This window comes from Pelobates fuscus, chromosome 1 (genome assembly GCF_036172605.1).
Source record: "Pelobates fuscus isolate aPelFus1 chromosome 1, aPelFus1.pri, whole genome shotgun sequence".
Lineage (NCBI taxonomy): Eukaryota > Metazoa > Chordata > Amphibia > Anura > Pelobatidae > Pelobates > Pelobates fuscus.
In genome coordinates, this window is record NC_086317.1 from 193,648,436 (window position 1) to 193,664,202 (window position 15,767).

The 15,767-nt window shown below is 43.0% G+C and overlaps 1 protein-coding gene across 2 annotated transcripts in view; it reads left to right on the forward strand.

Moving 5' to 3' along the window:
• The window catches only part of CELSR2 (cadherin EGF LAG seven-pass G-type receptor 2), a 139,192-nt gene that overhangs the window by 78,439 nt on the left and 44,986 nt on the right, over positions 1–15,767 (forward strand). For both annotated transcript variants that reach the window (XM_063453195.1, XM_063453196.1), the window contains exons 15-26: positions 745–865; positions 1,487–1,670; positions 7,279–7,380; positions 7,469–7,563; positions 7,782–7,991; positions 8,306–8,489; positions 8,583–8,726; positions 14,010–14,187; positions 14,318–14,476; positions 14,644–14,773; positions 14,911–15,111; positions 15,410–15,584. In XM_063453195.1, coding sequence (XP_063309265.1) covers positions 745–865; positions 1,487–1,670; positions 7,279–7,380; positions 7,469–7,563; positions 7,782–7,991; positions 8,306–8,489; positions 8,583–8,726; positions 14,010–14,187; positions 14,318–14,476; positions 14,644–14,773; positions 14,911–15,111; positions 15,410–15,584 — 1,883 coding nt within the window. The remainder of the gene's footprint in view (positions 1–744; positions 866–1,486; positions 1,671–7,278; positions 7,381–7,468; positions 7,564–7,781; positions 7,992–8,305; positions 8,490–8,582; positions 8,727–14,009; positions 14,188–14,317; positions 14,477–14,643; positions 14,774–14,910; positions 15,112–15,409; positions 15,585–15,767) is intronic.

The window sequence follows — 15,767 nt, forward strand, 5'->3', positions numbered from 1 at the left end:
AGTTAAAACAAACAGTAAAAAGAAAAATCTCATTCCAGATTGTACCATTTATCTTCAATGTTTTACTCATCTGACAACCTTAAACTGGGAGGAAAAGTAAAATAAACCTGACCACTGGGCCATTTTCTGTCAATACAGTGCCAATTTGTGTTTGTTAGCAGCTTAGTTGCACACTTTGTTTAGAAACACCTCTTTATCACTTTAAGCATTTATGGTTTAACTTTGAATCCTCTGAATCCACTTAACTGAGCTGCTCCGGGTGAGAATAGAACCTTCAATTTCCTGTTCACTCACGGACAGAAGAGGCGCGGGAATGTCTGTACTCGCGAGGCACCTTTACGTACACTCTCGGGTATGTCTGTACTTGTGAGTGTACTTAAAGTGAGTGTATGTAAAGCGGGGTATGCCTGTATGGGTGTTTTTTTGGAGGTTGTAGATGAGTAACAGATTTTGGGGGTCAAAGTTAGAAAAGTGTTTTTTTTTAAAAAGTCATGATATTTTATACTTTTTTTTTATCTAGTAAATTATGTGACATGATGGAAAATAATGGTATCTTTAGAAAGACTATTTATTGGCGAGAAAAACTGTATATAATATGTGTGGGTACAGTGAATGAGTAAGAGGAAAATTACAGCTAAACACAAACACCGCAGAAATGTAAAAACAGCCCTGGTCCTTAACGGTAAGAAAATTGAAAAACGGTCTGGTCACTAAGGGGTTAAATATCAATTCTCTACCAAACAGGCTTGATCAACCATGTGCCCGTGGCTGGTGGGGTCACCCAGTTTGTGGTCCATGTAACTGTGATGTGAACAAGGGCTTTGATGCCGACTGTAACAAGACAACGGGAGAGTGTCGTTGCAAGGTGAGAAAACAGTGTGTGGCTATAATATGAAATATTGGCAGAGCTAATAAGACCCACTGAGATGGGAAAATGGGAGTCAGGATTGCAGGAATAATAGGGTAGAGGAAAGCTATAAAGCTGTTTGGATGACAAAGTGGAAACTCAAAAGTAGAAAATAAAGTGAAAGGACATGCATGCCATTACATCCTTCAGAAAGGTAATCCCTATTTACAAAGTATGAAATTCAAGATGAAAGACTTGTATAGCTGGGGCATTTGGCATAACTAAATAGAACTATTTGTAGCCAAGAATCACTATTCCTTTAATGATATTGCATAATATTCGTGGAAACCCTTAACCCGGAGGTGCATGTACATTTCTAATGCATTTAGTAGAAAGAATAATATGGCTAATAAAATAAGGCTTTCGGGTCTAGAGTCGGAGGTTCTAGTCTTACATGGCTATTGAGTTGAAGTGGAAAAATTCCTAACTATCCTTCTAGTTTGGCTACCTTTAATTCACCTTGAATTCTCAATATGAAAGAGAAAACCCTTTTTAATATATGTGTTTTTATTTTGTGAGATCCCTCTTACTCATTTATTATGGATATTTTTATCCTCTCCCTATTATTGTTTCTTTCAGGATAATCACTATCGACCATCAAGTGGTGTTTCCTGTTTGCTGTGTGATTGTTATTCTACAGGTTCACTTAGTCGGACTTGTGATCCAGTGACAGGACAATGCCCCTGTAAACCAGGGGTCATTGGACAACACTGTGATCGCTGTGACAACCCATTTGCAGAGGTCACCTTAAATGGCTGTGAAGGTACGATACTTTGTATACTGAATGAATAATTAATTGATCTGTCTTTGATTGGTACTAGGTAGTGTCAAGGCTTAAAATTTCAATTCCTAAGCTACATTCTACACGTTAAATGCTAATCACCACTCTAAGCCAGGAGAGTCCATGGCATATTCACCATGTTAAAATTTCTACCCACATGCCTAATTTTTCACTTTCCAATAGCTAATGGTGAGTGGAAATTTTGAGCCCTGGTTAGGGTAATGTACTGCTAAACTATCAGGATAATTCTTCACATAAGCTACTTAAGCTGAAAAGAGACATGTGTCCATCAAGTTCAGCTTTCTCACATCTGTTTTTGCTATTGATCCAAAAGAAGGCAAAAAAAAAAAAACACTTTCCAATTTTGCAACAAACTAGGAAGAAATTCCTTCTCGACTCCAAAATGGCAGTCAGATCTCTCTTTGGATCAAGAAACCACCTATTAAAAATGATATCTTTGAATATTGTGTTGCAAGTATTTAATCCAGTTGCTCTTTAGTACAGACTCTAATAAAACCACCAGCAGGGAATTCCAAATTCTTATGGTTTTTACTGTAAAAAAAAACTAAAAAAAACAAATTTTCTTCCAGTCTAAAGGTGTGACCTTGTGTCCTCTGTATACTCTTGTCCATGAATAGAGTTTCAGACAATGGTTTGTAGTGGCCCCGAATATATTTGTATAATGCTATGAGGCGCTGTTTTTCTAAACTAAACAGATTTAAATTTGCTAACCTTTCTTCATAGCTAAATCTTTCCATTCCTTTTGTTAATTTTGTAGTCCACCTCTTTACTTCTTCTAGTGCCATAATATCCTTCTTTAGCATGACATATTACACCTTGTAATGATTTGTTTAACAAAAGTAAAGATAAAATGAAGAAGGCATGTGTGGAAAAACTATGACATATGATTCAATAGAACCACTGTTAGCAGCAAAAAGTTGAAGTAATCGTTTGCTGTATGACTTTATCAGTCTCACATCGTTGGGGAGGAATTTTTTTTTTTAAATTCTTTATTTTTTGCGTGCATCAAAACATTACAAGTGGGCTCTTCATGCCCCAACAGCTTTTACAAGCATATACATAAGCATTTGTTAACAGTTGGTCAGCATGTGGAGGGTTCTGCACAAATTTTATATATGAATAGAGAATAGTAGTAAAGGAAGTACTGCATACACTAAGATTGGATACATGTGGTCAGTAATCCTGATGATCTATCTTTTTACGTGCTGTAAGCTTGCTGGTCAGGCTGTGTACAACTGGCTGTGTTAAGTAATTACGTTAGTTTAGAGTGCGACTACTACCAGCTATTTCCTATAGTGCATTATAACAGTTGATTGTGTGAGTGAGAATTCTAAAAATGAAAATAAACTGGTGTTCTACACATTGGGTCTATTATGCACTTTATGCGCCCGAGGGTCGTAAAAGGCTGTTTAAACATAATGTGTGTCTGTGTGGTGCACGGTTATAACAGATTAGGTAATCAAGTTTATTGCAAGTTTATTGCGTGCTTGGCTCTGAAGTGTGCTATGTGAACAAGTGTAAAGAGCATGGATACCGGTGAATATAAAAGAAAATAAAACATTTCAGCAGTGCTTATTTGGGAGGTGAGTAAAGGTCGTAACAAACGGGATGACAGCGTGGTAGTTACTGCCTTTTCACGAGGACCGTGCGTTGTCTCCGTGCAGGATCACAGTCCGTCTGCGGTGTAAACCGCCTTGGTTAACCGATGCCGGCTTTGGAGGCTGGACAGGTGAGCCATGTGCAGGGTTGGTGCTGCGGCCATGTTCTATTGCCAGTGTGATCTGGAGGGAGGGGCATTCCGCCCGCGCCTTTTGGCGGTATGGAGCTGTGCTTCATGTGGGGGGTCCCTGTGGCTGTCGGCTCGGGTTTGTGTGTGCGGAGACGAGCTGTGCTGGCCAGAGAGTTCCGAAGGTGCTCGGAGGTGAGTAGGTCGGGTGGGATTAGTAATCTCGCTTTGTTGTATGTGATGGTGAGTGCTGGATTCTGAGAGGCAGGTCTCCGATTCCCGCCATTTAAAGTTCTGAGGTAGACCCCGTCTAGGTGCTCGGGGTGGGCAACTAATCAGGTGGCGTTGGGTGGACGGACGGATCCATGCCGCCACTCTTCGCAATGCTAGCTTAAAATGCCGGTCCCCAGTACGGAGCGCAGTCCCCATGAAGGGATATAGTCTGTCAAAGAATTCCAGGGTTTGCCTGGGTGGCTTGATGAGGGTGCATTTTGCTGCCATTTTGCTTGGACCCCAGACAGCCCTTTTGTTTGTAGTTTCAGTCGCTTGTGTGAGCCGCGTTGCGGGGCAGTAGTCCCCAGCGTTGACCGGGATATCCCCCGCCATTCCAGAGGGGGAGTAGCAGGGCTGCATCTGGTTTACGCTTTTGAGCAGGTCCCGGGCCGGGGGATCGGCTGCCTCCCCCAGGCCTCGTGCTCAGCTTTAGTTTAGGCCTCATGGTCGGTTCAGGTACTCTTTCTGAGTTTTGGTGCAGGACTGGTATCGTCTTGTTCCCCGTGTGGTCCTGTGTTGTTTTCTGTGCATCTTGTGTCGTTAGCATGCCGTGGATGGTTGGGATTTTCGTTTTTGTGCCCGCTGATGTGAGAGCTCTCAGAGAGCACATCCGGCCATCTTGGCTGTCAGGCCCAACCCCGTTGGGGAGGAATTTTGGCCCATTCTTCTTTACAACATTGCTTCAGTTGATTGACATTTGTTTATTTGCAGCTCTCTTAAAAACACAGCATTTCGCTGCAAAATCTCGTGGTCACTACTTTATACTAATTCTCCTTGACCTGTCTGCGGCTTTTGACACTGTTGATCATCAACAGCTTCTTCTCATCCTACGCAATATAGGTCTACAAGATATTGATCTCTCCTGGTGCTCCTCCTACCTCTCCCAGCGCTCTTTCAGTGTTTCTTTCTCTGGCTCTGCTTCTTCTCCCCAACTCCTCTCTGTTGGTGTCCCCCAAGGTTCAGTCCTTGGTCCCCTACTGTTCTCCATCTGTACTGCCTCCCTTGGTAAACTCATTAGCTCCTTTGGCTTCCAATATCATTTCTACGCAGATGACACGCAAATCTACCTGTCCTCTCCTGATCTCTCCCCGTCCCTCTTGACTAGTGTCTCTGACTGCCTCTCTCTGCTATTTCTAACTGGATGGCTGCCCACTTCCTTAAACTAAACTTGACCAAAACTGAAATTCTGGTCTTTCCTCCCTCAAGTGTTGTTACTCCTGTGTCTGTCTCCCTCCAAGTCAACGGTGCTACCATCAGCTCCACCACACAGGCTCGCTGCCTAGGTGTTCTCTTTGACTCTGACCTCTCCTACAAGCCTCATGTTCAATCTATCGCCAAATCCTGTCATTTCCATCTCAAAAACATTGCGTGCATCCGCCCCTACTCAACGCCAGATGCGACTAAGGTGTTGGTCCATTCCACTGTCCTTTCTCGCCTTGACTACTGTAATCCACTTCTCAGTGGTCTTACGTGCTCCCAACTTGCGCTGTTACAGTCCATAATGAATGCGGGGCTCATCTTCCTGTCCGCCCGCACCTCTCATGCTTCACCCTTCTGCCAGTCCCTACATTGGCTTCCTATAAAATATAGAGCTCAATTTAAAATTCTGGTTCTTGCTTTCAAATCTCTACATAATGCTGCTCCCACCTATCTATCCTCCCTTATACACAAGTATGTCCCGTCTAGGCCCTTACGATCTGCTGAAGACTTACGTCTATCTTCTGTCCGTACTCCCACCTCTGATGCTCGCCTTCAAGATTTCTCGAGGGCTGCACCGTTCCTGTGGAACTCGCTTCCCTCCTCCGTTAGATGCTCACCCAGTCTCCACTCCTTCAAAAAATTGTTAAAAATCCACTGTCACGAACGCACCCTACTCCAAGAGTGTGCGTGACGTAGTTGTCGTGGTGAAAGGGTTAAAGTACACTATTTGTCTTCACTAGACCGGAAATAATGACAATATCCCCCTTTTTAACACCACCCACACTTAAACATAATAATATAACTATTACTAATTTAACGCTGCCACCACCAAGACAATTTATAAATGGGGTGCCTTGGTCCCCCAGGTAAATCAACAATAAAACCCACCAAATATTACTTAGTACAATATTTAAGGAATTACAAAAATACTAACTAGTCTCTTCAGGTAACGTGATTCTTAACCAGACAAAGGCAGAACTTAATAAATGAATGTTTATTATGAACAAAGAATAGTCACAGTGCATATAACAATATCTGATAAACAAGTTATTTACACCAACAACAGATAAAACCAAAAAGGATAAAATACAGAAGTCCTAATTACTCACTATAGCGGAGTAGCGGTAAAATCACGGTATCTCCGCTGGTAGTCAGAAAAAAGCAGGTACAACACAGGCAGCGTAATAATAATCCCTCTTCCCCAAGGACTAGACGACATCAAGTCTGGGAGCCAACTGTCAACTGACCTCTGTGGGGGATCCCAGCTTCAAAAGATGTAACCCCTGTTGACCTCAGCAATAACATCTCTGTAATTTGTGCCATTTACTACACAAATTACATTAAAGGATAATATTCCAAGGGTGTAATAATAAATTATACACCCTTGCCGTGACACCTCCCCCAAATAAGAGAAGCAATGGGAGGAGGCTCCTATGCCTCGACCTTGCGCATTAGGTGGAGTCTTCCCCCTGGCGGGACAAACCATCAGCATTGCCATGTGTACTTCCCTTCTTGTGCTGTATGGTAAACTCATATTGCTGGAGAACCAGACTCCACCTGAGGAGTTTCCCATTTGTCCCAGCCACCCTATGTAACCAATGTAGGGGGTTGTGATCAGTAATCACAGTAAACTGGCGCCCATACAGGTACGGTTGCAGTTTTTGCAAGGCCCAAACTATGGCCAAACACTCTTTTTCTACAGTGGAATAGGCCACTTCCCTAGGTAGCAGCTTCCGGCTGAGATACACAATAGGATGCTCATCCCCCTTCTCATCCACTTGACTCAGCACCGCTCCCAGGTCATAGTTAGAGGCTGTACTAAGTCTGTACTAAGAACCGTCTGTGGAAATTAGGGGCCTGTAGTATGGGAGAATCAGTAAGGGCCTGTTTTAAGGAGTTGAAGGCAACTTCACACTCAGGTGTCCACTTAATCACTCGTGGGAGTGCTTTCTTAGTGAGATCGGTTAGGGGTTTGGCTGGGAATGGTTTCTCTGTATAACCTCTCATTATCCCAGTACATTCTCTCCCTATCCCTGTCTATGAGTGGCTGCCTAGCACGTTCCCTCAATACCTCCAACGTGGCATCTGTCCGTTGGGCCTGCTGGAATTCAGGACACCGCGCCTCGGTCTCAGAGTCAATAGGGGGCTCGGACACAGATTCCTGCCCCTGGACTACAGGAAGGGATGGTAACAAGGTGCGAGACTCCCTGGTTCCCCCATCTGGGTGCTCTCCTGTTGAAATACGCTCTGAAAATTGTATGTTCGCGACATCACTAATAAGAATCTGATTATATTTAAGAAGATCAGCTGGTGAGATAGACATTGTTGTCCCAGATGTGTAGGTGGTTTAATTGACCTTTTCTTTTACAGTCAACTATGACAGTTGCCCTCGAGCTATAGAAGCGGAGATTTGGTGGCAGAGGACACGCTTTGGACTACCAGCTGCTGTTTCATGTCCCCGAGGTTCTGTTGGTATGTTTTGCTAGAAATATAACCCAAAATCAGCCCAGGGATCTATTTTCTGCCTTATTACTAAAACATCTATCTCTTTCATCCCTAGGAACTGCTGTCCGACATTGTGATGAGCACAGAGGGTGGCTACCTCCAGATTTATCAAACTGTACATCCCACCCATTTCTACCACTCAAAGCATTGGTATGTAGCGGCTATGTATAGCACATCACATTGTGTGCTAATACAACCTTCATTTGTTGGCTTTGTATACCTTTTTCATTTGTTGTTCTGTTGCATAGACATGTCAATCCTTTTTAAAATGTTCACTATAATTGCATAAAAACCTTTAACTTCGTAATTTAACCTTTCATAGTAATTCTACTTGCTACTTATTGTCTACTCTTTTATTTTTCTTGTAGTTAGATACTCTTAAAAAGAACATTTCTTTGCTGAGCCCTGCTGTTGCACAGAAGGGTGCACACAATCTTTTTAATGCCACCCAGGAAGCAGGAACTTTCCTTGGCAGTGATGTGCGGGTATCTTACCAACTGCTAAGCACTATTCTACAACGACAGAGCCAGGAGAGTGGCTTCAATTTGGCAGCAACACAAGATGTTCATTTTACAGAGGTGACTGTCAGTGTTTATCATAATGTTACTACAGAGAAAGGGAGATGATCTGGATTTTGTGACATTTTTCTACCGCTAAGATTAACAACTTTATAAGCCTGCAGGCAGTATCCTCAATAATCCAAATCCATCCATTTATTACTGTAGACCAAATTAGGTTTTGCAATACCCTTCACCTATTGAACCTTGAACTCATTGCGCGTGTATAAATTATAATACTGAGGTTCCAATCTCTTCTGGTTTTTTTTTCCTGCTTCCTTTATCCTTCTTCAGTAAGGTCTTACAGTTTAGCTGATGACTTTTTGCTTTTCCAGAACGTTGTAAGAGCAGGCAGTCATCTTCTTGATCTGGGAACTAAACAACAATGGGACATTATTCAAGTATCAGAGGGTGGCACTGCGTTATTGCTTCGAAATTATGAAACCTATGTGGGTACCCTCGCTCGCAATATGAAGCAAACCTACCTCAATCCTTTTACTATTATTACACCTAACATTGGTGAGTTACAGATGGACAACTTCTTCTCGTGCAGTTTTGTTTAACTACTGTTCGGCTTTAAATCTTTGCTTTTTTTCTCTCTCTGTGTGCAAGTTGTTTCGGTAACAAGGTTGGACAAGGTGAATTTTGCTGGTGCAGTACTTCCACGATATGAGACATTGCGTGGGGTGAAGCCAAGTGACCAGGAAACAGCAGTGATCCTTCCACAAGCAAATTTCATGTTGCATGATGCCCAGGGTAAGATGTTCCAGGAGAAAATACATTATTTTTTTGTGTATGACATAAAAAAATTATTATACATTATATAGTGAAAATACTTCTCTTATACAGGGTTTACTGCATATCTTCTTATATAGCTTCTTAAGTAAACAACCTGTTCCTGGAAAAAAAATTGGTTAAATCTGTACTAAATTAGTGTTATCTTACTGCATCTTCTGAAATATACATGAAGAATGTAACGGAAATCTTGCAACCAGTGGCATACCCATGGGGCCCCGGTGCGAAAACTGATCCGTTGCCCCCCCCCCCCCCCCCCCCCCCCCCGCGCGGGCTGGGGCCGCAACACATGGCGGTGGGCACCTGGTCGCAGGGCTGCGACCCCTGCGACCGCGGTATGTATGCCAGTGCATGCATAAACGCATACATTTAAAGGACCACTACAGACACCCAGATCACATCAGCTCAATTAAGTGGTCTGGGTGCCAGGTCTCTCTAGTTTTAACCCTGCAGCTGAAAACATAGAAGTTTCAGAGAAACTGCTATGTTTCACTGAGGGTTAATACAGCCTCTATTCGCTTTCTCCCTGACAGCCACTAGAGGAGCTTCTGCGATTCTCACTGTGAAAATCACAGTGAGAAGACGCTGAACGTCCATAGAAAAGCATTGAGTAATGCTTTCCTATGGGCGGTTTGAATGCGCGCGTGGCTCTTGCCACGCATGCGCGTTCGGAGCTGAGAGGCGGATCGGGGCGGAGAGATCCCCTGCGCCAAGGGAGTCCAGCACTGGAGAAAGGTAAGTGCTTAAGACACACACACGAACTCTCATGAACAGACGCACACATTTACTGACAGACACACACTCAGTGACAGACAGACAGACACACACTCACTCACTTACAAAACACACACTCACTAACAGACGCACACAAACACACAGAAATATACTCACTGACACACTAACACACACACTCTCTAACACTAACACACAAAGTTTTTTTTTTTTTTTAAACAGTAGGACGATATATATAATAGTTTATAGAAGTCTTAGTAGTCACTACATAAGCTTTGTTTTACAATTTATAGAAAGTTTACAAATTAATAGAGGTGAAATGTGAATGCTAGACACAGGACTAGGATTGCGTTTTCCTCAGGGCAAAAGGGACAGGTTTTCCGTATCTGGTGAACATACACACTCACACTAATCGGGAAGTAACACACACGCTCACACACAGACACTCACACACATTAACACACACTAACACACGCACACACTAAGACACACACTAACTCACACACTAACACTCACACACATTAACACACAAACACACTAACACACACACACTCACTCACTAACACACACTCACACTCACTCACATTAACACACACACACTCACTAACACACACACACACATACACACTAACACACACACACACACACACATTAACACACACATTAACACACACACACACACACACATACTAACACACACTCACTCACACTAACACAGACTCACTAACACACACACACACACACACACACACACACACTAACACACTCACATTAACACACACTAACACACACTCACACATGTTTTTAAAAAATAAAATAAAATTGGGGGGCGTGGCTGACCAAGAAACCAACAGGACGCATCTCAGTGGAGCTCCGCAAAGGCCACATCATAATAGGCAAAAACAAGCCGAAAAAAACAAAACTAAAAGCATTTACTCACGAACCCCCACACAGAGAAAATCATGGGAAGAAAAAATAAGAAGCCGGAGGCATCTAAGCAGCCCGATATCAGGCTATCTTTTGAGAGACCCACGCCGCCGTCGCAACCTAAGATGGCGCCCGAGCCTCGATACAGCCCAGAGATCTTGGAGGACTCCGAGGCAGAGAGGGATTCCCCTGCCTCGCTGCACCCGGGCGGAGCAACATCAGCCTCAGAATCAGAAGATGACTCTTCTCCCTCAACAAAAGGAGATATAAAACGACTTCTTGCGGCTATGCAGCGGATCTGGAAGGCTGACATACAGCAGACCCAGACCGAAATTGGCAACATCCGCAGGAGAGTACAGGAGGTAGAGGAGAGGGAGACTTCCCGAGACCTGCAACACAGCCACACCAAAAGCCAGCTAGAAGGACTCACAAATCAGGTCCAACAGCTGCAGAAAACGGTGCTCAGCCTGGAATCCAGACACCGCCGGCGAAACATCCGCCTTAGAGGAGTGCCAGAGGAGGTAGGAGACGAGGCTCTACTCCCAACAGTGAAGAAGCTGATAGCCTCCATGGGCATTACAGACAACCCAGAAACCCCCCACATAAAAGCTACCTTCCGAATACGGAAATCAACGACTGCCCCAGAAACAGCACCTAGGGATGTCATTGCAGTTACCAGAGACATAACCACACGCAGCGTGATAATGAAACGCTCCAGAGAGATGGGCACAGTGCGGCTTGAGGGGCACTCAGTTGAGATCTACAGCGACCTACCCTTCCAAGTCCTTGTGGAAAAGAAAAAACGACACAGGTAGCCAAACGGCTACGAGAAAATGCTATCAAATAACGCTGGGACGCGGGGGGCTCATTGGTGGTACCCCGGGGGAAACACACACTCCTCCACTGAAGACCCGCAGACATTTCTCCAAACCCTTGGGCTACTAGCTACACACCAGGAAGCAACAGAACCCATGGAGTCACAGCCGACAGCACGTGAGAACCCAGAGGAGCACCCACAATCTAACAAGGAATGGGTCGTCAAAAAGATCCGCAGGATCTCTAACAGACCGAGTACCCACAAGAGACTGTGACCCTCAGACTACTGCCCTCTGGGACATACTACGCTCTAAACCATTTTCTTCCCTAGTGTTTACTACGTTATATCTATAAGTCATGCAATGTCAAATGTGTTATTGCATGGCACAATGTTTACTTACCTCACGCATACTTTGACAAAGATATTTAAAGAAAACAATATTTCAATAAAATTTAAATTGAAAAAAAAAAAATAAAATGCCCCCAGCCTCCTTACCTGTGGGAGAACTGAGTGGATTCCCTGGGGTCCAGTGGTCTCACCCGGCGGGCAGGCTGGCGGGCGCGCAAGGGAGCACTGTTCCCTGAGTGCTTCCTCTTTAGCTCCCTCCCGCGCCGTGTAGGGATGCCGGCGCCGGAAGATGACGTCATCTTCCGGCTCCGGTATCAGTACGCGGCACGCGAGGGAGCTGAAGAGGGAGCACTCAGGGAACAGTGCTCCCTTGCACGCCCGCCAGCCTGCCTGCCTGCCCGCCGGGTGATACCAGGGCCAGCCTCGGGGGGCCCTGAGGTGGCCGGCTCTTGGGCCCCCCAGGAGAAGAGGCTGGCCCATTGGGTACATACCTGGGTTGCAGGGCGGCCAGGCCCCCTGGTGGGCTGGCCCGGTATGTACGCCACTGCTTGCAACTGACAAATATAAGCATACAATGAAAATGAAAGTAACATTCCAAACTCCTAAAGCATTTCTGCTTTAACCCCTTAAGGACACATGACATGTCTGACATGTCATGATTCCCTTTTATTCCAGAAGTTTGGTCCTTAAGGGGTTAACAGGGTTGACCGAGTGTCCTGTCGTACACACTTTACAAAAGTGTAAATTTGAAGAGAAATATGTACTTTTATAAAGGTGCTAAGTTGCACCTTCTTAGCTGTCAATCAGACCGCCAGGATGATGTTCTACCGGATTGCTTTGTGCTCTGGTAGATAGAGATAGACATCACTTCTCATTTAGTAGTGATGATTTTCCACTATGTCGAGGGACCCTCTTTCAACTGAATTAGGTAAGTTAAGCAGTTTGATTACAGATATTGGGGTCAGGACTGGCCAGGCTCCTCAGTAGCAGTACCTTTAATGGACACAGGAACCCAAACTGTGTTGAGGGTGATTTGTCACAGAAGTATCAGCACTCACCTCCCAGGTGAGAGCAGAAATGTTGCTTTTGTGTCACAGTAATTTACCCTTGGCATTGCTTGTGATATATACAAACCTACTTTTACATTACATTAAATACATGCTACCTTTACTTCTTGTGTCATTTTACCTCACTCCTCTTAGAATGTTGAGCTGGTCCCTTTGCACCTTCTGTGACTGAACATCTAACATGTCTTTTTGCAGCTACTTATTAGTCCACCTATTGTACAGTACTGCATATATGTTGGATTTTTATAAATAATTATAATAGTAACATAGAAAATAAAAAATGTATAGCCACAGATGGAAAATGTATATTTTTAAAGTTTTCTTTATCCACTTCAGTATAAGGGTATGACAACACATTTGCTTTTCAAGAGCAGTATGCAAATGCATTATTTTGGAAGTAAAATCTAGAGGCTTCCTCTGAGAATGTTGCTAGAGTTGTAATTGTTACTCGTGCATGATTCAATTTTCAAGAGGAGAAATATGTTGAAGTTGTAATAAAGGGAGTTAAAACTCCAACTATTTTTATAATAAGTGGAGTTGATAATGGCTTTAGTGACTTTCACCATAACAAATTTAGTTATTTTTATTTTGTTTAACCCAGTGGTTCCCTAACTTTTTAGGTTCAAGGCACCCTTAATATTTTAGTAGTTTTCCAAGGCACCCCAAGTCAAAATTTCTAGGTTGCATATCTGTACAGCACTGCTTCATTTACTGGTGCTATAGTGTAATGTACGGTGTTGGTGTTTGAATATAGTTGTTGTGTTTTAATACTGTTTATATGTAATGTTTGCGTTTGATTGCAGGGCTGTGTCTGAATGTAATGTTCACTTTTAAATGCGGATGTACATTTGTGTGAAGTATTTGTGTTTGAGTGAAGGGGTGTGTTTGAATATTTTATATAGTTTGAATGCAGGGGTGTGTATGTAATATTTGAGTTAGATTGCAGGAGTATGCTTATATGTTGTGCTGGTGTTTGACTGCTTGGATGTACATACACTACCACATATATACATACATTCATACTTACACAGATATTCATGCACATTAACACACAGATGCATATAAAAACACAGACACATACACACATATAGATACACACACACACACAGACACATACACACACACAGATTCACACCGACATATATACACATGCACCCTGACACACACAAACATTGATACATGCCCACAACATGATACACACACACACTGACATAAAAACAAACACCCTGACACACATACACACATACACAAATGTCACCTGTTTTGTATGGCTGAATATTGTCAAATTATTAAAACAATGCATACTTTATAGTATAACATGTGGCAAATGATGTGTCCTCTTTTTCCTATTAGTATCACTCTCTGGGAAACCCTCAGAGCCACCACCAGATCGGAGCAGGGAAAAGAGAGAGAAGGAGTTAAAGGAAGAAGGGGTGCATAAAGATCCCCAGGCTGTGGTGACTGTCATTATATACCATACCCTTGGGACACTGTTGCCTGAGAGATGGGACCCTGACAAAAGGAGCCTTAGGTATCCACAATAAAAATAGTCAGAATTTGGCAACTTATTAAGTTTTTTTTTGTTTGTTTTTTGCTGTCCTCAATGTGTTTTGTAGCTATAATTTCCTTTATTTATAGTAATGTCTTTCTGTTATTTTCAGGGTCCCTAAACGTCCCATAATAAACTCCCCTGTGGTTAGTATTAACATCCATGAAAGAGATGGAGGTGCTCTCCATCAGCCTATTACAGTTCAGTTCCGCCTGAGGGATACCCAGGATCGATCCAAACCTATCTGCGTGCACTGGAATCACACTCTGCAGTAAGCATCCTCTACCTTTTTTGTTTTTATTTTTCTAAATAGATTTAAATTTGTCTATTATGTTATCTATACTTTTATATCACGATTAATCAATACTGATAATGTGACACAATGAAATATTTTTTTTTCTGCTGGATATCAACTATCCTTGGTTTTCAACCTTGCAGCCTGCCCACTCCTGGAGGTGGCTGGTCAGCCCGTGGCTGTGAGCTGGTTTTTCGGAATGAGACACATATTAGCTGCCAGTGCCATCATATGACCAGTTTTGCAGTCTTAATGGACATGTCTCGAAGAGAGGTAAACAAGACAAGATAAATCAGACAAGGCCATTTTACATGTTGGCCAATGTGCATTTTACTTTTTTTGATGCCTTCATTAATTATGTATTTTTATTCTCCCTGTCCTTTTTTTGTCATCAATCTACTACAACTTAGAATGGAGAGGTCCTTCCATTGCGCATTATTACATACTCATGCATAGGTGTGACTCTTGGGTTTCTGCTGCTTACGTTGCTCTTCTTGTGCATCCCATGCTCGCTCCGATTCAACCAGCATAGTATCCGTCGTAATCTCCTACTTGCCCTGCTCTTCTCTCATCTTAGCTTCCTACTTGGGATCAACCAGGCAGATATGCAGGTATCTACAACAGATTTATTTATTTGCTCTCCTCTAGGCATTCACCACTCACAATTAAGGGGAATTAAGGGGAATTTGGGATGCTGGTTGAAGGTTTAAAAGGTATGTTGTGAAACTTTAGAGATATGATACAATATAATAGATTATTTACCATGTGTTTGGTGCCCCCACATATTTAAATGTATTACCTATTGCTTACCATATTGCTTTGTATTGTTTTGTTCCTGAGGCAAATGTTACAATTCCATACTTTGTAATCTGACTCTTGTTTTTTTTTTTTTTGCACTGCCTCCCTCAGTTTGCCTGCACAATCATTGCTATCCTCCTGCACTTCCTCTCTCTCTGCTGCTTCTCCTGGGTTTTCCTTGAGGTTCTGCACATCTACCGCAGACTTAATGAGGTTCGCGATGTCAACACTGGTCCAATGCGGTTTTACTATGCACTAGGCTGGGGTGTTCCAGCGTTCATAACCGGTGAGCTGTAAAACCCTTACTTATGCAAGAATACTTAAGCACTCCTTATATATGTGAATATGGGCCAATTAGTTTATAAAGAACAATATTTCTTGCATAGCACAGTTTATCGTACCATTCTTCCTCTTTGTTATTTTAGAGTCTTCTAGACAGTGTTTGTCTGCTAAGTCACATCTAATATTG